The following is a 23383-nucleotide window of genomic DNA, read 5'->3' as shown; positions in this document are numbered from 1 at the left end:
TTGATATCTCACTCTGGTAACCCATAATAGTTTAATGAATAGATATTAAGGGGAATGGGGGGGGGTATTTTGACAGTTATCTGTTACTTATGCCACTGCCACATTCTTCACACCAAGTTACGAGGAAATAAATCATCAATGTCATCGTCACGCTCAGAAATTGATTTGTTAAGAGCGGTTGGTGCATTCAACAATGCACGAAGACAGAAACAAAGGAGCATATTCTGAGAAATGAAAATATGACCTGCTCAGCAAGATGCCATTATTGGCGATGGAGAAGATGAGGATAGGAGGGTGAAGCGAGTGCCGTTCAGGGATCCTAGTCCACAGCTCACACATCTCCTCTGCCGTCACCACATCTGATTCAAAAGTTGTTAAGTCCAGTGGGATCCTCATTCGCCCTCTAAAGACATTGGGGAAGGGTGAAGGGTGAACGCATGGAGAGAGAATAAGGGAGGCTGCATTTCAAAGTATCGCATCATATGGTTCTAAGAGATTAAAAATAATAATAGTTGGATTTTACATTGAAAACTAGTCATTGATCCCAAAATTTCACATTGGTGTGGAAACCATTGGTCATATAGTGTGATAATTCATAGGTGGGAATGACAAATATTTTCCTCAATGTCTCTGGGCCCTCTCTCAACAGCCTTGGATTTGCCTTGCAATGGAGAAGCGCACGTCATATGGGATATTTACTCACAATTAAATTAAGTTCCTGAATTGAGGTCTTGTGATCAACACTGACGAGAGCATGTTATACTCACTGAGAGAATAATCACCATTGATTTACCTGAGCATATTACATCACTTTTGGGCCTCACCACCTGTCATGACCTTTCTTGGACAAATATATCCAATTAGGCCTCCAAAACAAACCACCGACTGGACGTCCTCCTTCGTGCAGTCTTTCCTTGGCACACCTGAAAGTTTATCCCTCTACAAGGCCTTCAAGACGATGAGTCTATCATTTTGCCATCTCAGACAGGTCCGTGTTCCGTCTTTTCATGAATTGATGCTGTGGAAACCAAGTCCCTCAAACTCATTGGAATGTCCTGCAATTAAGGTCTGTAACTCGTGCATTGCAGACAGGTTGGTGACCTCGCTGTCTTTTACCACCTTCTTTCTGGTCTTGCACCCTCCCCTTTCTTTTATCTGTCCCACCACCTCTTCTGCCTCCCTCTACCCCCCTCCCAAAGTTTCTGCAGGGCACATGTGGTGTGCCAGTAATCCACTTCTGGTGTCAAAAATTATGGGTTTATTGTTCACTTCCACTCATTTGGTGCTTTTTTCTCTCGCCTCTGGAACCAACTTCTTCAGTCTGTTCAATCGCATTCTTCTCTCCTTGGATTTAAAACGGCTGCTCACCACCACCTCAGGTCATCCATACTCATATTTTCTACCCTCATTAAACCCCTCAAGGACACCCCTTCCATTTCAGGTTATTGTGTCTTCTCCCTCTTTTTACAGCGCGTGCGCTGTATACAATTGCACCGAGTTTGAAATGTCTCTGTCGGCGTCTACCACGTCTCCAGTGTCCCCTGTCCCCCCCCCCCCACATACCTCAAGACAGCCAATGACGGCCGTCCGGAAGATGCAGTGCGTAACTTCGACGGAAATGGCGACAATTGACGGAAATACCCGAGTATTTCAATGGAAATTTGTGAAACTAATGTGTTATATATGTGAAAACCATTTAATTTATTGCTTGACGGAAAAAAACGAAGAAACGCGCACCTCATGTACGAACGAACGAAAGACGTCATTTCCGCCCACCATGGCATTTCGCGCCGAAAGACGTCATTTCCGCCCATCATCGCATTTCGCGCCGATCGCCGAATTCTGAAAGCTAACTTATTCTTATGCTATCATTCTTTTGCGGTCCCCTGCCACGCTGTATCGAACGATTTCATTCCTTCTGTTATATATAAAAGTGCTTATCACAATAATAAGATTTTTACATTTCAAATATTAAGTATGCTTTTTAATTGTTTTTCAACTGAAAAAGCATAAATTGCATATTTTAACATTAGTGTACTCATTTTCTTCACCACACACGCTGTATTGAAGGATTTCACTTGTTCAGTTCTCTTTCATCCTCATTTTTCCCTTCTTCCTCATGCTGTGTTTGAGCATTTATCCAGCTTCCTCACTCCATGTGTCCCCCACCTCCCCTTGACTTCTTCCAAGGGTTTCTCTGTTGTGTCCCTCTACCACGCTATGTTTTCCTCCATTTCCACTCTGTTCTCCTTGTTCTGTGACGTGTCATTTCCACATATTTGACGCTCCATTTGGGCCTGGATATATCAGAGAGTTAAGTAAAATTCTCCGCTTCTCAATCATCAAATAACAAATTCATTTGATGCATAATTCAATGGAGTTTAAGCACGGACCTTGAAATTTAACTCATACCTGTGCATTTGAAATTCGCACCTGGAAAGCGTCTGCGAGTTGTGCCAATGTATACAGCACCGTATTCATTTCCTTGGTAAACGTCAAGCAAATGTGTTATACATCCACAAATGTGAGTTTCTTGTGTTCTTGATTGCTTACTTGGCCAATAATCATTCAAAACCATGGGGAAAAGCCTGGGATTCGCACAGTCGAATTGCCTTAGTGTCTGGCTAGCTGACCGAATACGAACTGAGCGCCTGTTTGGTATTTTGTTAGCTAAGAGGCACTGTATTTTGTTTTCCACTGAATCCTCTGATGTTGAATCGTTTGCTTATTTGTTTTGTATAATTTATGATTCATCGGATACATGCTTGTCTGTCTCACCGGTACTGTGGCATGATCCCGCTTTGTCTTTGCTCCTGTTCATTGGCACGTTGTAGCAGGTGGATTTCACGGCGAGAAAACATCCGTATGGAAAAGGCAACTCTCATCAGCTCTTCAATCATTGGGAGGTTTCTGTAATCCCAGTCTTGGTTTTCTGGTTCTTGAGCCTTGCTGATCAATTCTTGAGCCATGTTCTCCGACTTACGAGCCTCGTTTGTTGGCTTTGAGTTCTGTTCCTTCTCCTGGGATATTCCCATTGGTCCACTCTTTGGATTTTCAAACTTCCCCCCAGGAATGTCTGTTTCGACATTAGAAACCACCTCGGTAGGCCAGAAAACGTCCAGCTTCAGTAAAGCCAAAGCAACACGAAACATGACTGTAAAACATCCAAAAGTACCACTCAGCAGTTCAGCTTCAGCAATACAGAAATGCACCACATAAAATATATAGAAACATTTTGTGTTAAACTGTAAAACCTAACTAGCATTCAAACAGTATTACTTGGAGGCAAATTTATACCAGTAATTGACTGTTGAGTTTGGTTGGTCTTCATTTGTACTTACCCTTATCGCCCTCGACGAGTAAGCAATCAAGAACACGGACTGCATGATGGAATGGGAGCTCCACCAATATCCAGGAGAGGCCATATGCACAAGGCCGACTGGGAAGGGTTGCTCCCGGAACCCAACGCTTGGCCAGGTCGGCTAGGGTCAAAAATATGGCAGTGGCCTCCAGTCGTGAGCGAGCCAAGACAATGCGGTCTGAATCGTCGCAGGAGAGCAGTCGGGAGAGAGCACTGAACACTGCCGGCTCACTCGGTGCAAAGTGGAAAAGCAGAGAAGCAAGTATGGGGAGTCGAGGACAGTGGGTTACACCTGGAAATTGGTAAGAAAGTGCCCATAGTACCCGAAGAACTGCATCTTCTCCAGTCTCTGTGAGCCAGTAATTGGGGAATGGGCAATTGGCCACAAAGTCTGGGAGTTTTCCTGGAATGGGTGAAGAGAAAAAGCATAGAACATAAATTAGAGAGGAAACCTGTTGAGAGTCCGAGTCAAACGTTATGACACAGCTATTTGAAACTTCAGATGCTACATTAAAATAAGTGAATTTATTATGAAGCAAGATGCTCGGTTACTACCTGTGACGGTTGTGGGGGGTAGATGGAGGAATTTCATTGCGTAGTTAGGATTGCATAGAGTTGCTTGGTCCGTGAACATGCAGGAGACGTCTCAATGTAAATTAAGTAGGGAAACTGTAAGCTTAAGTGTTCCGTCACCACACAGGGGATGGTGCGGTGTTAATTAGATAGGGATTATGACCAATTTTCCCCAGTATGTAATTGCCCCCCCCCCCCCCGTGGCCTTTGCCCTATGTTTTTGCATTTCAAGACTGGCGATAAAGGGGGATTACGTCCTTAAAACGATTATAACTGAACTGCACGACCAAGCAGGCAAGAAGCCCCGCCTCCAAGGGTGACGGCAGGTGAAGCCATGCCCGGAGGTGGATGATTGATGGGCGGGATGTGAGAAGTGATGAGGACGAGCAGTTGGTTTTGTTGGGTTGAGTTTGGTGTGAGGGACACGGTCGAGAGATGACGGAGCTCGGAGATGGCGTGTAAGATCAGGACATTACGGCTGGCTTTCCTTCGACGCATGAAGAAGATGGCACGATTCTCGTATTTGTGCTGAGGTGAATTGGCTCGCATGGTGGAGCAAGACGCTGGCCATTGACTCTTGTTTGGGTCGTGAGAGACCAACCTCGAAGCCTCGTGTATGTCACCGAAGGGAGCGGCGCCATTTTATAGAGGGCAGTGACGTCGGCAAGCACGATCGGCGATGAAGCCACACTGCGGTTGGTGAGCCCTGGTGTTAAATACCGCCTCACGAAATACCTTACATACATTTCCCGCCCAGAGAGCGGCTCAGCGCCATTTTGGGCGCATCTTCCCGCGGAGGATGAAGCAGCTCGATCGCAAGGTTCAAGAAAGGCCATCTCTGGCCAAAGCTAAGTGCCGGGAGAAAGTGAGGATTTTTCTTTTATTTATTCTTTTCCCCTTATCCGTTTTTGTGTCTGAGTGTGTTGGTACCTCAAATAGGAAATTAGATTTAGTTTACCTCATGTTCCATTTTTATTACCCCTTGAATTGTTATCATTGTAAATTAATTTTCATTAAAAACCCGTATTTATTTCAGTTGCTTGTATCTGTTGTGAGTTTGAGTATAAACCCCTTGTGCTGTGCATCCACCTGCTTCGACCATGCTGCAATTCCCCTCCCGTGCGCACCATAATCTCTGAGGACCACGTGTTCGCCTCCAAGAAAAACAGCTTGGCGATCTGACCTGGTCGGTGTTAACCGCCCGTCCACCACAATTGGGTCGGAAGAATTAAACGTAATTGGCCAGGCCCGCGACAAAATATATATATATATATATATATATATATATATATATATATATATATATATATATATATATATATATATATATATATATATATATATATATATATATATATACACACACAAAGACCCAATCACATTTCTTACCTGTATTTGGAGAGGATAACCAATCATTTCTCACCTAATCAATTACCCCAGGTGGCTAGGATATTTATAATTAACCCCCATGCTCTCCTCGCCAAAGAAAACTGCATAAAGAAGCCAAGAAAAGCTACACAAGGTGGAATGAACGAAGACATTATTAAAGAAAAAAAGAACATTGGTTGAGAAACCAACCCACAATTAGTCTATATCCACAGCAGATAATCTTGAAAAAATGTGCACAGTGATTGAATAAGGCTGGGTTTCTATCAGTCCAAATCTGAATGCACAACACACAAATAATCATGCAAGCATGCCAAATGACACAGGAATGTACATCCGCATATGTCATGTGACGCATGAATGCAACATGTCACTTTTTTGGTGAATTTTTTTCCACTGCAGACTCGCTCTCCATTTCAAGCAAACACTTTACACAGGGAAAGCTCCGTTTGATTTCAGACAACTCACTCTGCCTAGAAACAGTAGATGTACATGATAGACTTCTGCTGGTTCTTACTGTTGTGCTCATCTAATGTTCAAGCTCATTCTAACCACTGACTGATATTAAAGATCGGTGCCTTCCGGGTGACGTAGAAAGCTGAAATTTTGCGTACCGATGGACCGAAGCCGATATACCGCGAAAAATCACAGATCCGTTGGAAAGCATCCGTAAATAAAAATATAAATAAATGAAAAAAATGCAGGTGAGCGACCCGAGCCAATGGGCAAGCACGGTAATTTTGTGTGCCGACAGACATCGATGACAACACATCAGGAAAAAAATCACATAAACATTGGAAAGTATCTGTTAATGAAAATATAAATAAATGGAAATAAATAAATGAAAAATCAAATGCATGAGCCACCCAAGACAATGGGGAAGCACTGTTCGTATGCTTACACAATGAGTAAGCACACCCCACTTGTCTGCATATAAACATGCTCGTACACTTCCCACATTATTAATATTATTTCCTCGTGTTGTACGAGGATGCATTCATGTGCCATGCACTCTAATTTGGATTTGGACTCCTACTTGGAATATAAATGCAGCTGAGGAGATAATGCTCTCCTGATAACAGACCTTGATGTTGTTTGTACTGGCTTGGCATTTGTCGATAGAAATCAGCATCTGGTATGTCTGCACTGCAAGGCAGGGCAAGGAGTGCAAGTCCATAGGCAAGACGCCGACGGGCAACATTTCCAACCCATTTCCCAGCTCGAGCCTGCTTCCGCAACTCGTCAAAATTCCTGGGAACCTCGCACGTAATATTGCAATCTTCCACACCTTCCAAAAGCCCCAAATCACGGAATTCTGATGTAAAATTTTCTTCGTTATCCCAGGAAACGAAAACATTTGATGGGTAAAATTCTGCTTTTGGGTCCCCCCAAATCCATGCCATCTCAAGTCGTGCCTCACTCCATCCCTTAAATGCAGATGCCTGGCCTTGGGGTGTGGAATCCTCTGCTTTCAAACACTGATTACCTGGGCCAGGTAAAGAGAGGGATATAAACAACTTTATGCTGCATAAATTAATAAAATAAATGATAAATTTATCTTCACACAATCATTATTCATCACAAGCAACAACAAAAAATGAATTGACCAATCACATATGCGCATATAGACAGAAATATGCCTGGTGTTGGCTTAATGGTGAGGGTGGTGGACTTGCAATCCTAGGATCCTGAGTTCAAATCTCACTTAGCTGTTGAATAAATACCAGGTAGGGTTGACTCTGCCTGTCATCCTTCCAAGGTTGGCAAAATGAGTGCCAGCTTGCTGGTGTCCTGTGTCGGAGTAGCGACCCGTCCAGGATTTACCCAATAGCTAAGGAGACTGCTTAGCAGCACCAACGCTCTGCACATAGTATGGTCCCAATGGATGGATGGATGGATGGACGGAAATACAAACAGCCTGGGTTATGAGACTCAGGCCTTGTCTCCACTCTACAAGCGAGAACGGAAATGCTCGAAGCAAGTGGAGGTGAAGTCAAACTCCACATTACCATTGAAGCAAATACAAATGCTAAAGGCAAACATCATTAAGTGTTTACGTTTGCAGGCTTTAAATTTTAAAATGCGGGACTTTAGCTCGATATGACGTATGAATGCTGATGAGGTCTTTCACGCATGCGCTGTGTGTGCGTTTTCAGTGACTCGGTTCTGATTTTTAGGGCACTTTTAACCTGCCGTTTCTGGAGTGAAACCTGGAAGTTTAACGGAATTTCCAGCATTTAAAAGAAAGAGTGGCAATTTCATGATAGTTATTAAGCATCACTGTTGTGTTCCTGGATGCAAATCGGGCTCACAGAAATCAAAGAAATATGAGAAATATTAGTGGATGCGAGGTGTCAAGTTCGTACCATTTCCTGTCAATACAATTAGTGGGCAGCGGCAGTGGATAACACACCACACACCACATGCACACTTTCCTTTTACAAATCGATGCAAGAATCTAGTATAATATTTCTTGTGGCCCTGGAACCAACAAACAATATATTTATAACAACCTACACTCCCCATCCCCCCACCCCCTCAAACATGATTAATAGTAAATATCATCGTTTTAAGCATACCATGTGCATTGACAAGCCCCAGATACAACCTTCCCATTCACGTTAATAACCAACCAAACCGGATACAGCGTCTCCCTATGGTAAGTCTGCCTGAATCTTGGAATGACAGCATCGTCTTTCCGATTGCAGAATCCATGAGATAATTCACCAAACCTGCCATGTTGACGCGAGGTAATCCCGCAAGGTTCAACGTCCACTCACTGGCAGCGATGGTCGAGGGTTTGGGTAGAACGCACCCGTCCACAGTCCGAGCCTTTTCAAATTATCATGCTACGTACATATCATTTTTGGCCGGATCGCTCAATGGTGAAGAATTACTTTTAAAATTAAAAAATCTCGTATCCAGATCCAGATCTTCACCAAAATGGAATCAATTCGGCCTTGTCGCACTCCCAATCTGTCCAAGTTTCATCCGAATCCATCCATAACCTTTTGAGATATCCTGTTCACAGACAGACAGACAAACAGACAGGGGTGAAAACATAACCTCCGTCCACCTTCGGTGGTGGAGGTAATTACAATTTTTTTTTTCCTGCTCCAATATAAGAGCCAAATTCCAAACTGTCACAGGTACTGAAACAATTTTTAATGAAGTCTTCCATGTAAATTCATAAACACGTCACACTGCATAATGTTAAACAGGGTGTCCATAAAGTCCTTGTGCAACTTTGAACTTTCATAACTTTTGATGTACCGTAAATGTACCGAATAATGTACCGAATACAAGTAAATTAATAGATTAAGTTATTGTGGTAGGACTTAGCCTCAACGAACAGTAATACTTTCTTAAAATAAATACTGTTGTTAGTGAAAGGGTATAAATAAAGGGTGTCCATAAAGTCCTTGTGCAACTTTGAACTTTTATAACTTTTGATGTACCGTACTACACATGACAGAAAGCAAACTGTAAATGAAGCCTTAAAGAATAATCCATAAGGTTTTGTTAACATTAATATTGTTGTTGTTGTTGGTGGTGTTTTTAAATCCACAATTCCCTGGGTTTCTTGACGAGTTGGCATTTCCTGATGAGACAACTTCTACATCAGTTGGTAAACTCAAGCATCACAATTACCTTGTTTGAGGGACAGAAAAAACAACCTCAGGAAGTCTGGCAACATTAAACAGATTCATCAAAAATCAATGCCTGGTGTTCTCTCAGAGAGTCACGAATCATTGGTTCTTTTCTTCTGAAAGAAGCAACAGTCAATGGTGACCATAACTTTGCAATGTTGTCGAATTTCTTTCTCGAACTACAACGATTAGATCTTTCACATATCACCTTGTACCACCAAGACTTGGCTACCTGCCACTATTTTTCGAATGTGCGACGATTTTGAATGGAGACTTCCCAGGCAAGTGGATCGGTCGACGTAGACCAATTGCTTGGCCACGTCGTTCGCCTGACCCGTCCCTATTGGACTACATTTTATGGGGTTATATAAAACTGTTGCTTCTTCATCAAAACCACATTCCTTGGATGAACTTAGGGCGATGATCACAAATGCAATTCATGAAATTACTCAGCAGCAACTGGAGAATGTTTTCAACAAGTGGGGAAAATCAGATTGAAAGATGTATGATGAAAAATGGCGCTTATGTTGAAGCCTAAGAAATTTGAATTGTATTGAGTAAAATATTTTTGAATTTTGCTTTCGTGTACCATTTACAGTTTGTTTCTATCATGTGTAGTACGGTACATCAAAAGTTATAAAAGTTCAAAGTTGCACAAGGACTTTATGGACACCCTGTATTTATACCCTTTCACTAACAACAGTATTTATTTTAAGAAAGTATTACTGTTCGTTGAGGCTAAGTCCTACCACAATAACTTAATCTATTAATTTACTTGTATTCTTTATACTAATCACATTCATATCGCATTCACATTTTAACATCTACTTGTCTTTTCAATAACACTACCATATTAGACCCATGACTTTGCAGATATGCCTGGTGTTGGCTTAATGGCTGGAGTGGTGGGCTTGGGATCCTTGGATCCTGAGTTCAAATCCCACTTGGCTGTTGAATTAATACCAGGTGGGGTTGACTCTGCCTGTCATCCTTCTGAGGTCGGCGAAATGAGTGCCAGCATGCTGGTATCCTGTGTCGGAGTGGCGACCCGTCCAGGATTGTGCCCAATAGCCAAGGAGACTGCTTAGTTTAGCACCAACACTCTGCACAGAGAATGGTCTCAATGGATGGATGGACCTTGTTGATGGGAATGCCAATTTTTGCTGCGATGGCTAATCTATAGGGCAAGAACAAAAAAGGATCCCTGGGAGATCCTGCCCTTCGTGTGGGGATAACCAGCGTCATAAATTGGCGTTTGTCGTTTCAACATATGTGCCCATATACCCATGCACACAAACCGACTTGTATGATTATTATTATTATTATTATTATTATTATTATTTATTATTTTGTACTTTATATATTTTTTATTTTTCCATCACAAATCTTACCGAGAGTTCCCTGAATCCACCATCGTTGGATTTAATGAAACCTGTTAATCCATTCTCAAGTTATAACATGGCAAACAAGCAGACAGACAGACCAACACAGCTCCTTTTACAATATAGATTTCCATGTGCAGTATTAGTAAACGGCCATGTAACTTTTCCCCCATCCTTCCCATCTCCACAACAACATCCACCTGCCCTTTTGCTTAGTTGTGTATTTGTGATGATTGATAGCTCTCGATGAGAGTCACTCTTGAACTTTTTCGGACGTGCAGGGGTCCGAAGAGAACAGGGGTGAAGTCTGAATTGTGCGTCGTCATGAACTGAGATTACAGTATGATCACAGAGGTCCATTTGACTTACTCAGACCCAAAAACCCACACTCTGATCCAATTGTAAGAATGAGATAAGCAGTTTTGCAATTTCAATTCCACTCACTAATTTACTTAATCTGTGTCAGAGTGTCGACCCATCCTGGATTGTAAGACGAGCCATTTAAACTGCTTCGGCAGCACCGACGCTCTGTATAGATCACGGTTCATGATATGATCTGAATTTACTTAATGTAAGTTCAACCTCACACGATGGATGTGCACAGAAGAAAGAACCAAGCTTGAACAATTACAACAAGAAAAAGAGCAATCAGAGATTGCAGAGCTGTGCCAGGACTTATTTTGTGTGCTGATGTGTGATGTAATTAATAAGAGACATAACTAGTACTGCCACTTTGTAACTGTTGGCAGTGATGACCGGGCACCAAGACGTCCCGCTTTGATCGGACACCTCACCCTGACCCATGACGTTTATTGATGATTATTCAATTTAATTCAGAATGGGATTAAAATAAATTCAATTCAAATCAAATGGAAGATCAAATAAGTACAGTCCTGCATTGGCGTCATCAGAAGGAACCCGAACAAGCAAAAAGCAAAGATGAAGTCATCAGGAGGAACCTGGGTAGTATTCACATTTCAGCTGCTCCTTTCCTACCTTCAAACCCATCCAGGCACAGCTAAGTGAGCCTTAATCAAAAACAAAACAAAAGAAATTTTCAAAGAAACAAAAAGAACCCAGATCAAAAAATTATATAATTCTGGCTGCGAGACCATGTGTCCAATCAAGTCGAAATTTAACACATGTATTCCCTTTCAATGCCCGATCATAATTGTGAAGTTTCACGTCAATTGATTAAGCGGTTCCAGAGAAAACATTAAATATATTCTTAAACCCAAATTTGGCTTCCAAACCATGTGACCTTTCAATTACTCCTAAAACTTGTACACCCATGCCTTGGGGAATACATGTGTGAAGTTTCCCCTCTATCTGTCAAGTCGTACTGGAGAAGATTTTTATAGGTTTTAAGGTAAATCCAATATGGCTGCCAAACCATGTGACTTATGACGTCATATGTGAACCTTTTGTTCCTCGTGGATAAGCGATCATACGGGTAAAGTATCACCTCAATCTCTTCAGCCATTTCAGAGATTTTTGAAGGTTTTTCTTTTTTTTTTTAACAATATGGCTGATGAATCAGGTGACCAATGACATCATCAATTTATTTTTTTTGCGGGACATTTTATCCCTAGATGACCCTCAAAAATTTTCATACTAATCGGATGTGGCATTCTACATATGCAATCATGACGTCATAAAAAAATCGCACTCATTACCCATGAGGAGTACTTGCCGTGTGCCAAATTTCAATTTTTCTCCTTGGTGCGGTTTCCTACATACAGAGATCCCAAGTTTTTCGGGTTTTTCCAACATGGCTGCCACACCACGTGACCTATGACATCATTATTATGATTAAAACATTCTACACGAGTAGTTGCTCATATGGTGAAAATGTCATCTCAATCCGACAAGCGGTTGCGGAGGAAAACACAAAAGTTCTGTGTGGACAAACAAAGAGACAGACAAACAAACACGATGACATCAATTTTTGTTCTCTGGACCAATTTATCCTTAGATGACCCTCAAAATTTTTCATACTGATCGGACGTAGCGTTCTGTGGATGCAATTATGACAAAAGGAAGGCATCTATGACATCAAAAATAGGACCACCTGTCCTGAAGATCACCTGGATCAGGAGCAATAGTCACTCAACCACACCCCCCCCCCCCACCGCCTCCCCCTTCCCTTCCTGCAGACCTCCCTCAGAACCCGATTGTTTTTTTAATGCCGTGAACAAACTTTGGTACATTACGGGTGATGAAGGTTATTGTCAAGTTTCATCGAAATTGTGTGTGTAATTTTGGAGAAGAAATACCTATTTTGGGGCAGTCAAAACCCATTCATCTCATGGTTTCCCTTCGTCCCTTAATGAGCGCAGATTTTGATGCGGTCAATACGCCTGCGTTAGGTATCAGATATGAAATTTGTGGCCAAGTTTCACCAAAATCGTGTGTTTCGCTCGAGCGAAACCGACTGTGTTTACGGACTCACTGACTGACTGACTGACTCACTCATGCTCGATCGCATAAGTTCACCTGATAAGTTCAGGTGAGCTAAACATCACACCTGTTTCCCATGACGAGCACTTGACATATGCCAAGTTTCAATATTTTCCTTGTTGCGGTTTCAGAGATCGAGGTCCAAAGTTTTTCCTGTTTTTTTAAACATGGCTGCCACACCACGTGACCAATAACATCAATATTATCATTAAAACATTCTGCACGAGTCCTCGCTCCTGCGGTGAAAATTGTGTGAATCTGACAAGTGGTTGTAGAGGAAAACGTTTTGCGCGGACAAACAAACAAACGGACAGACAAACAAGAAGAAGAAGACGTCATGCAAAGCACGATACCTGCAAAAACCATAAAACAAATTTGACCTCAAAAATAATTGCTGGTTGAATTCAGTGACCTGGAATATAAATCCTCTTCAAATTTCAAGTCAATCGGATGAAAATTGAGGATTTTGGAAATACCATCTTAGTTGTTGACCTTTTGACCTCAAAAACAAGACTTTTTCATTCTGATGAACTCCACCATGTGGTGATGTTTCGTGAAGATTGGCTTAAAATTGTGACCCGTTGGCGACAGACAGACAGACAGACAAAATTACAAAATCGACTGACTAATGTACTTGAAAAATCTTCGATTTTGCAAGTTACAGACCAACGGACCCAAATGCAATACCTTCTCCTTCGGCGAGGGTAAAAATCGATTCCACTACACACATTTACAATAGCAATTCCGATATAATAACATTATATTTAAGCCTGGTGTTGGTTTAGTGGTTAAGGTGGCTGGCTTGGGACTTTGGAGTCCTGAATTCAAGCCGTTGTCGACTGTTAAATTAACACCAGGTGGGATTGACTCAGCCTGTTATCCATCTGAGGTTGGTGAAACAAGTACTAGTGTACTGGGTAACCATTTGGGATAACCTGTGTTGGAGTGGTAACCCGTCCAGGAGTGTACTCCTTGCCAATGAAACTGCCTTGGCAGCCCTGTGTGCCTTTATGGCTCAAAAGGAATGATATTATTATTAATATTATTATTACTATTATTATTATGAACATTAAATTTACATGACGATCATACATATTCCACCAAAATTTGTTCACACTTTAATTTTAACTACTGCGAACTAACACATGCGTGCACAGATTACAAACCCCTTACTTTGCAATGTAACAAGTAATCAATAAGGGACTCAGCTTGACTCTAAGTCTCTTGCAGAGAAATATGAACAATAAAACACAAAATTGAATGGACAATACCACAGATTAAATGTTGTAAGTTCCTTTGTTTTTCACTTTGGTCACCGTGGACAGTTTGTCTCTCTGCATCAGCGCTCACAGGTGTAGTGGACAGAAGGTAGGGGCAAAATGTAACTCACGGTTCCACCAGTAAAATATAACAAAGCACTCAATACTGGAAATACCACCAGAATATGGGAATACAAAATAGTTGTGTTCAAAAATCTGCAACGTAACTGAGAAACTGCGCGCGCACACACACACACACACACACACACACACACACACACACACACACACACACACACACACACACACACACACACACACACACACACACACCATCGGTCAAGCAGTACCGCTCAGATTCCTAACTTTGGGTGGTTAAACACGGATGTCTTTCACCAAAAGTTCTCATCCACCATGTTCTATTTCACTGCAGTTCTGGTATTGGCCCCAAGGTTTGCCAACTCCACCCGATCTGCATTTCCTCTACAGATTTAACGAGCAAATTCACTGATGGAGTACTGCTTCCCCCTTTGGGGTGGTGCTCCTGCCTCACACCTAGTTTGACTTCATGCTGTGGAAACCAAGGCTTTTAGGATCATCTCCCGCAATGAAGCTGAGTATTTCGGTCTCTCACTCTCTCACCGCAGGCAGGTCGGTGGTCTTTCTGTCTTCTACCATCTCCTCTCTGGTCTCCCCCCCCCCCCCCGGTCCTTGTCTATGATCTGTCTCCCCCTATATTTCCTCAGGGTGCTCAAGGTTCACCAAAAAATCCCCCTTCTAGTGAAACTGCCAAAATCAAGAATCACTGCTCACCTTCACCCTTTCATTCCTCTTTTTTCCCCACCTCTGGAACAAACTCCCACACTCTCTTCAATCCCACTTTTCCCTTCAGGTCTTCCAAAGAGCTGTTCACCACCAACTCATATCTTCCCCTATCCAAAGTCTTGATATTTTCTTACCCCCGCTAATCCACCCCAAACCCACCTCCTTCATATTCCATTTTCCTTCTTGAAAGTCCTTGTAGCACAATTGTGTTTACCCCATGAACCGCACCCCATCCCTCTCCCTTCCACAGATATACTATTGTCTTTGTTTCCCACGATTTTGTGCTTCCCTCTCCCACCCCTATTGTCTCCTGCCTTGTTGTATGTTTCTGTGTATTAGCTCTTACAAAAGCCTCGATTTGGAATACAAAAAACAAACAAAAAGAAATCCAAGTTAGCCCTGTCAGTGCTCGTCAAAAGGTCTAACTTGCCCTCAAGGCTGTGGTCATTTTGTTCTCACTCTCAAAAACCTTCCACACCATTACTGTGTAATATCCCCCTCCCCACCCCCTTCAATCCTACTTATCTTGTAACTATAACATAATTAGAATATGGCAACACAACAAATACAAAACAGTTAGAAGCTTGAGAGTGATTATTTTGGCACAACTTACAACATTCCAGAAATGAAAAGCAGGCTTTATCATTGGTTTGGCAGTGCCTTGAAGATGTTTCAGGTGTTTGCTTCCTGATCGTGATCATAGATTCCATCCTGCACTGTCAGACACAGACATGCAGCAATTGGTACATTCATACCTGAAAAAAAAACAAAAAAAAAACTTTCCAAAAGGACATTTTTCTTTGAAAGCAAAAGGCCTGTGTGATCAGGTGTGAAGCCTGTGCTAATTTGGCTTAAATGCATCGACTCCCTTAATGCATCAAATTCTATAAATTTCAGGAAATTAATTAAAAACTAGCATAACCCGCGCTCTGCGCGACATGTTGGGGTGGGTGTGTTTGAGAAAGGAACTGATGCAGAGTATCAGTAGTAATTTTACTTTAATGCAGTAAGTGGAATACAATGTTCAAAGTACTTCTTGATACACAATCTTTTGGGTTATAGCATTGTCATTGTGGAACCCTAGTTTTGGAGTTGGTATAATTTGCACCGTAATGTCCGAGAACCGACGTGATCGTGAGAAGGCAACATATAGCTGACCGTGGCTGAACACCAGCTGTGGAAGATATAACCCAACTTTATCAAAGGTTTGGCCTTGCGCTTTGTTTATAGCCATGCAGTAGCTGACTCTTACTGGAAACTTTCAAGAATGAATGGCAAGTTCACATCTGATGGGGCCAGTTTGATTCGTGGTATCAACACATTGGCACGATTGCACAGTTTCAGAACCATTTTATTTACTTTTTTTTTGTACCATGCACCTCATATGGTCTTTGAGATAATGTAAGCCGAATATCACGTTACTCGAGCGCAGAACAAAGTCGAAGATAGCGCGACACGAAACCACAAACTCGGAAATAATATACAAGATACAAAACTAGAATATCTTGGTTGGATAAGTGTCCACCCCTCTTTATAATAGCGATTGTAAATTAGCTCAGGTGTAACCAACCACCTTCAAAATCACACACAAAGTTAATTGGCCTCCACCTGTGTTAAATTGTCATGATTGTGATCATTTCAGAATAAAACAGCTGGTCCTGTAGGTTTCCTCTGCTGGGTAGTGCATTTTTTTTGTATACCTTATTAAGGCTCGTATGAGAGCTAACACAGAACGCACAGCAAGTGGGGCAAGAGACAAGAGGGGCGGGAGAGGGAAGGACAAGACAGTGGGGAACAGAGACATTAGGAGATCTGTGGAAGGGAGAGGGATGAGTGGGGAACACAGGCAATACAGGATGGACATTACAGGGACTTTCAGGACCTTACACAACAGGGAACTTTCGGGAAGGAAGGCAGAGAATTTGAAGGAGGTGGGTTTGGTAGGTGTATTAATGGGGGGGGGCAGAAAAGATTGTGGTTTTGAATGGGGGAAGATTAGAGGTGGTGGTGAACAGCTGCTTTGAAGACCTGGAGGGAAGATTGGGATTGAACAGAGTGAGGGAGTTTATTCCAAAGGCGGGGAAAAAAGAGGAATGCAAGAGTGAAGGTGAGCAGTGATTCGTGATTTTGGTAGTTTTACCAGAAGGGGTTACTGGTGGACCTTGAGCACCCTGCGGAAATATGGTGCGGACAAATTGCAGACAGGGGCGGGGGGGGGGCAAGACTAGAGAGGAGACGATAGAAGACAGAAAGAACTCCGACTTGCCTGCGGTGAGAGAGTGAGAGGCCCAAAGACTCAGACTCATCGCAGGGGATACCAATGATCCTAAATGCCTTGGTTTCCACAGCGTGAAGCCAAGAGAGCTGAGAGGCAGGAGCACCAGCCCAGAGGGGTGAGCAGTACTCCATCAGGCTACGGACGAAAGCTTTGTATGTGGTCAGGAGCTCAGGTGGGCCGAGGAAGGACTTTGCACGATGGAGGATGCCCAATCGGCGACTGGCTTTGGAGGCCAGGTTGGAAATGTAAAATGGAAAATTTCACAGCAAATACTCAACCATGAGTACCAAGGAGCTTTCAAAAGACCTCCGGGATAAAGTTGTGGAAAGGCACAGATCAGGGGATTGGGATAAAATATTTAAAGGCCTTGAATATCCCTTGGAGCACAGTCAAGACAATCATTAAGAAGTGTAAGGCGTATGGTACCACCAAGACCCTGCCTACATGAGGCCGTCAGAGAAGCCACTATGAGGCCAATGGCAACATTGAAAGAGCTACAGGCCTTTATGGCAAAGACTGGTCATTGTGTGGTTGTGACAACAATATCCCAAACACTCCACAAGTCTGGCCTGTATGGTGGGGTGGCAAGAAGGAAGCCATTACTCAAAAGAGCCCATCTTGAGTCCCATTTGAGGTATGCATGAAACCACTCCAGAGATGCTGAAGCCATGTGGCAAAAAGTTTTGTGGTCTGATGAAACCAAGATGAAACTTTTTGGCATTAAAAACCCAACACAGCACATCATCCAAAGAACACCATCCCTATTGTGAAGCACAGTGGTGGCAGCATCATGTTATGGGTCTGTTTCTGATCTGGGGCCCTTGTCAGGATTGAAGGGAAAATGGATGGAGCAAAATACTGAAAAATCCTAGAGGAAAACCTGCTGCCCTCTGCAAGAAAACTGAAATTGGGACTGAGATTCACCTTTCAGCATGACAACGACCCAAAGCACACACACAAAGCTACACTGGAGTGGATAAGGAACAAAAAGATAAATGTCCTTGAGTGGCTCAGTTAGAGCCCCAATCTAAATCCAATCCAAAATCTGTGGCATGACATGAACATTGCTGTCCACCAACGCTCCCCACGCAACTTGAACAGTTTTGTGCAGAAGAATGGGAAAATATTGCTCAATCAAGGTGTGCAAAGTTGGTAGAGACCTATCCCAACAGACTCACAGCTGTAATTGCTGTCAAAGATGCTTCCACCAAATATTAACTCAGGCGAGTGGACACTTATACAACCAAGATGTTCTAGTTTTGTATTTTTAATAAATTATCTGCGATTTGTCGAATTTGTTTTTCACTTGGAAGTTGTGGGTTACGATGTGTAGATAAAGGTGGAAAAAGTCTCATTTAATGGAATTTAATTCCAGGCTCCAAAGCAACAAACTGTGAAAATTTTGAAAGGGGGGTCGAGACTTTCTATAGGCACTGTAGCTAGAGACAGAGAGAAAGTTGGTAGTGACACTTTCCTGCAAGGATAATTTTTGAAATTAATGAGTGTAATTAATGCAGAGAGGATTCAAAAATGCGTGTGTGTGTGTGTGTGTGTGTGTGTGTGTGTGCACGCGCGTGCACACACACACACACACACACACACCTTCAAAGCAATTCGGATGCCACCGGGTATGTGTGTGCGGAGAGTGTAGAAGACTTGGACGCGTCAAAGTGGTCAAACCAATGTCACCAATATTGTCGGCAGCACCGTTCGGCGGAGGACATCGTGCCAAGAGGATCAGTAGAGTGGCTGAAGCTCATAGTTCCACCCCAATTATGGTGTTTGGGTCTAATACCATTTTAAATTGGCTGATTGGATGACAACACCCCCGTCAGACGAAAAGTCCAAGGTACACATCTGGACAATGGAACTGTGCGAAGCTTGTTTAAATGCATTCGACTTGTTTAATTGGATTGGAGTGAAATGATTGCTGCTTTGATTTTGTGAAAGAGCTTTCTACAATTTCTATCATAATACAATTTGAGAACCGCAGGTGAAACAATTGTCTCAGCATGATCTTCATCCAGGACTGTCACAATACCCCCGGGTTTCGAGATGGTTATTATTATGGCCTTGGAGGGCCAAGAATATGTCCCTTGGATTTCGTGGAACTATCGGAATAACCACCGTTCGATTGAGTTGCTCGCACGTTAATAGAGAGGAAGGGAGTGAGAGTCTATATCCGTGTCATTGATTGGAGGGACAGACCGAGGATTGTAAAAAAAACCAGTGTTTGGTTAGCTCCATTGGCATCAAGTGCAGCAGTTGTTGCAGGAAAAGTGTAAAATATAATCAAGGATGAGCAGATGCAAGAAGGTGGCAAATGGTCCAAAGTGTTAGCGGACTTCGAACCATGCAGCGCCGCAGGGCGTTTGGAATATGCCAAACAAGACATCATTTATTATTATTGATTCAAAACAAAGATCTATTTATCGTGGGGAATGCAATACTTGGCCAAACAGATATAGTGAAACACAAACTGGAGCAGCAAGTCCACAACGATCAGTACGGTGCCACCCACAATTTGTCCACTCCACAACTATCTCATTCTACTTGAGTTTCCAACTCCATTCCCCCCCGTTTTCTCGATATCTCCAAACTGAATTTTCATGGAATATACACGCTTCTTCCTTTAAAAGCATTGAAAAAGTATTGTAAAACGCTTCACTTTCCTTATTTCTCCATCAGGAGTATCCCACGTGTTCTTCACCACAAAATATTCCTCTTCTTATTCTCCTTCTTCTTCGCATATATTATTTTACAAAACTGTCTGCCAACCAAGCACTTGATCCAACAACCCTCTTCCTACAGCACCACCTTTCTGCATGCCTTCAACAAAAATTCTTACCTCCCATCCCATGATCTTTATCTCCGTTTGTCCAACTTGGGAATTTGGAATGAGCATCACTCCACACATGGCTGACTGGCTTCCTCTACTCTCATAACCAATGTGTGGCTCTCAATGGAATCGTTTCATCTCCTCTCCCTGTCGAGACTGGAGTGCCCCAAGGCAGTATTCCAGGCCCATTCCTATTCCTGATCTTCATAAATGATCTCTTTGACTCTCTGGAAAATCCTCTTTATCTATTTGCTGATGACTCCACCCTCTGCTATGACACCACTCAACCTTAAACATCAGGCTGGCTGGAGCAGCCTCTTCCCTCCCTTCAGACCTTGAAAAAAATCACAAACTCAAACACTTGGAATTTGTCTTTTTTCATCCTGACAAATCTCCCACTCTCACCATCTCTCTTTGAAAGGACCATCTGGCAACCACCCCTCTCCCCCATCTACTTTCTTACCAATCCTCTTGAGGAAGTTCAGTCATTCAAACTCCTGGGTCTCACTGGCAGCCATTATCTTTCTTGGGCCTCCGAACCTCAAAGTTGGCCTGCAAAGCCAGCCGCACACTGGGCATCCTCCATCATACAAAGTCCTTCATTAGCACACCTGAACTTCTATCCACCTAAAGGCCTTTGTCCACAGCTTGATGGAGTACTGCTGTCCCCTCTGGGCTGTCTCGCCTGCCTCACATCTTGCTCAGCTTGACGATATAAAAACCAAGACCTTCAAGATTATTGGAATCTCCCACGATTAAGCTGAGACTATGGGTCTAACACTTCACCATCATCTACAGGTTGGTGGTGTCTCTGTCCTCTAAGGAAAACAGGAAAATGAGAGAGCAAGAGAGAGAGAGAGGTGAGGAAACACTTAAATCAGCTAGTGAGAGGGTGAGGAAGGGTTAATGGGGGTAATAGAGATAATGGTTCAGCATGGGGAATGACATGAGATGGGGGTGGACTTCCTGATTGATGTCCTGGAGGGTAGCGTGGAAATGAATGGTCTCTGGATGGCTGTTCCATAGAAGGGAGAAGCGAGGAACAAAGGAGTTGAGTTATGCAATCAGCCTGGATTTTGGAACCTTATTTCGAGAAGTGTTTACGCAAAGAAATTAAATGCTTCACGGACGTAGCTTCTGGATGATCTTTATGGTGACAAGCTTTCCGCCAATTAAGCCTTCTTCTTGGTATTCCTCAATGAGAGCGAAAGTAAAGTCATACAGTCGAGAACGAATGTATTTTTATCGATACAAATAAATGTCAGGGTGTGTGTGAGTGTGTGTGTGTGTGTGTGTGTGTGTGTGTGTGTGTGTGTGTGTGTGTGTGTGTGTGTGTGTGTGTGTGTGTGTGTGTGTGTGTGTGTGCGTCTCCTCCATAACTCCAAAAAAATGAAACCCAACAGCCTGAAACTTTAGATCCATACCAAGAGAACTCCAAGGAAGCGCACAGTGAAATTTGGGTGTTTTAGTTCATCAAAACACCACTTTTTAAGATAATTTAACGGCCTTATTTAATTATATCCTTTATCAGGCGCATCCTCAGCCACCTTGCTCTCGATGGGGTCTTAAGGCATATTCTGGGTTACCTCACTGGAGTCTGCTGCTGCCACGTGTCTTGGCCTGCTCAACCTTGCCTTGACTTGGAACAGGCCGCAATGATTTCTTCACGATAAAGCTTTTTTTTTTCATTTTCCTCACTCATATTATTGAATGCCTGTTCATCATCGCTACAAATCGTTGGGTACATTGTAATGCTTATAAACGACCGGAGACGCCAGCGTTCGTGGCTTCATTTCACTTCCACACATACCATAATAGTTATTTTTGCCAACCTATGATCGTTATTTTTCGGTACAACCTATGATAGTTAGGGGACACACCCTCGGTAGGCCTTGTCCGAACCGGATCACTTTACCGGATCAGATGCAGCCAAGCGACACTGTCAAGGACGTACCAGCGAAAAGGAACGGATCATTGGGAATAAAGTCCCGGCTAGGTAAGGACACAGACAATGCTGGATCAATGAAAGAAAAGACGAAAACGAGCCGAGAACATTTCTACAAAAGGATTTATTAATAAGCAGGCAAGGAAAGATATGTGGCACTGTGAATATAGTGTTACGAATCTGGAAGCCATTTGCACCCAGACAAATAGCAGCCCCCGCAGTTCAGTTATTTCAATAAGTATGTGTTTATAGTTAGAATCCATCCCCGATGTCTAATGGGAATTTCGTGTGTGCGCTGAGTTATTTAATAGTCAAGTTTTATACATCTACAACAACAGCAACAACAACAACGGCACCGTCCCTCACTCGACCCGGTCGCCATTGCCCACGTGTTTTTGGCTGAAGGCATGGGCGGAGCCTCCATCACCACAGATCGAGGCTCTGCTCCCAGGAAGGGCATGGACGTTTTCTCCAGCCAATGAGCGAAGGGCGAGCATCGCACGCACGCCCCAGCCAATGGGAGGCCAGCATGCCGAAAGCTACTACAGAGCCTCTTCGGGGCCGGGCCTCTGAGACGCCTCGACACCCCCCCCCCCCCGAGACGCACCGTCCAATCGGGAGGCTAGTGGCAAAAAGAAGGAAACCGCTCCGACCTCAAGAGACACTCTGAGGCGTTGTTGGTGGAAAAAGACGAGAGGACTGCAGACAGTGGTGGTCGTCGTTCGAGCGGTCTGCAGTCCATTGGAGGGCAAGTCTGGTGACCGAGCAGCCAGGGTCATGGGCCGTGGACTTCTGGTTGTGGGTTCGAGTCCCACCGTGGTGGTTTGGAGTTGGTGTGACCGCACGAGGCGGTAAGGTATCCCAGCCCGGCTCTAACGAATAAAGACCCGTGGGGTCCATTTTCTTTTGGGTGTGTGTGTGTCCGTGGGCCCTGTCTGTAAGTAGAATTTTTAAGTGCCTTGGACATTGTGAATTACATTTCTTATTCGTGATAACTCTGCTCTATGTCTCCCTTCCCGATTATTGTTTGTAAATAAACCCCCGTGTTAACTGTTCCAGTTCGTAGCCTGTCGTTTCTTCCATTGTCCCAGCACGGTGCAGGCTTGAGAAATAGTAAGGCGGTTTGGGACGGTAAGTTGTCATTTGGTCCGGCGCAGCTTTGGTAACTTCCACTCGGTTACACCGGATCTGAGTCGGTGATAGCGACTCGGTTCCGACAAAGTCGGCTGAGGGTGTGGCTTCCCCGGTAGTTAGACGGCATGGGTACTTAGGTAAATTGGAATTGGACAAGTGGACCCTACCTCACACCGTCAAAATATTGGCGACCACGGTCCTTTAAGTGACCCGTGACCTTTGGAGTTGTCCGAGAGTCACGAACTAAATCTCTCGGAGTCACGACCTAAATCAATGATCTCTCGGACTCTC

The 23383-nt window shown here is 43.3% G+C and overlaps 1 protein-coding gene across 1 annotated transcript in view; it reads right to left on the bottom strand.

Moving 5' to 3' along the window:
* The window catches only part of LOC147021091 (TBC1 domain family member 24-like), a 67140-nt gene that overhangs the window by 30992 nt on the left and 12765 nt on the right, over positions 1-23383 (bottom strand). Inside the window, exons 2-6 of the mRNA XM_085890839.1 lie at positions 15510-15612; positions 6405-6806; positions 3342-3764; positions 2779-3154; positions 245-403 (exon numbers count right to left, since the gene is read on the bottom strand). Coding sequence (XP_085746965.1) covers positions 245-403; positions 2779-3154; positions 3342-3764; positions 6405-6806; positions 15510-15606 — 1457 coding nt within the window. The 5' untranslated portion in view covers positions 15607-15612. The remainder of the gene's footprint in view (positions 1-244; positions 404-2778; positions 3155-3341; positions 3765-6404; positions 6807-15509; positions 15613-23383) is intronic.

The sequence above is a fragment of the Eptatretus burgeri genome, chromosome 8, assembly GCF_056783735.1.
Source record: "Eptatretus burgeri isolate ZD-2024b chromosome 8, Ebu_testis_v1, whole genome shotgun sequence".
Lineage (NCBI taxonomy): Eukaryota > Metazoa > Chordata > Myxini > Myxiniformes > Myxinidae > Eptatretus > Eptatretus burgeri.
This window is presented reverse-complemented; position numbering and strand designations above follow the sequence as displayed.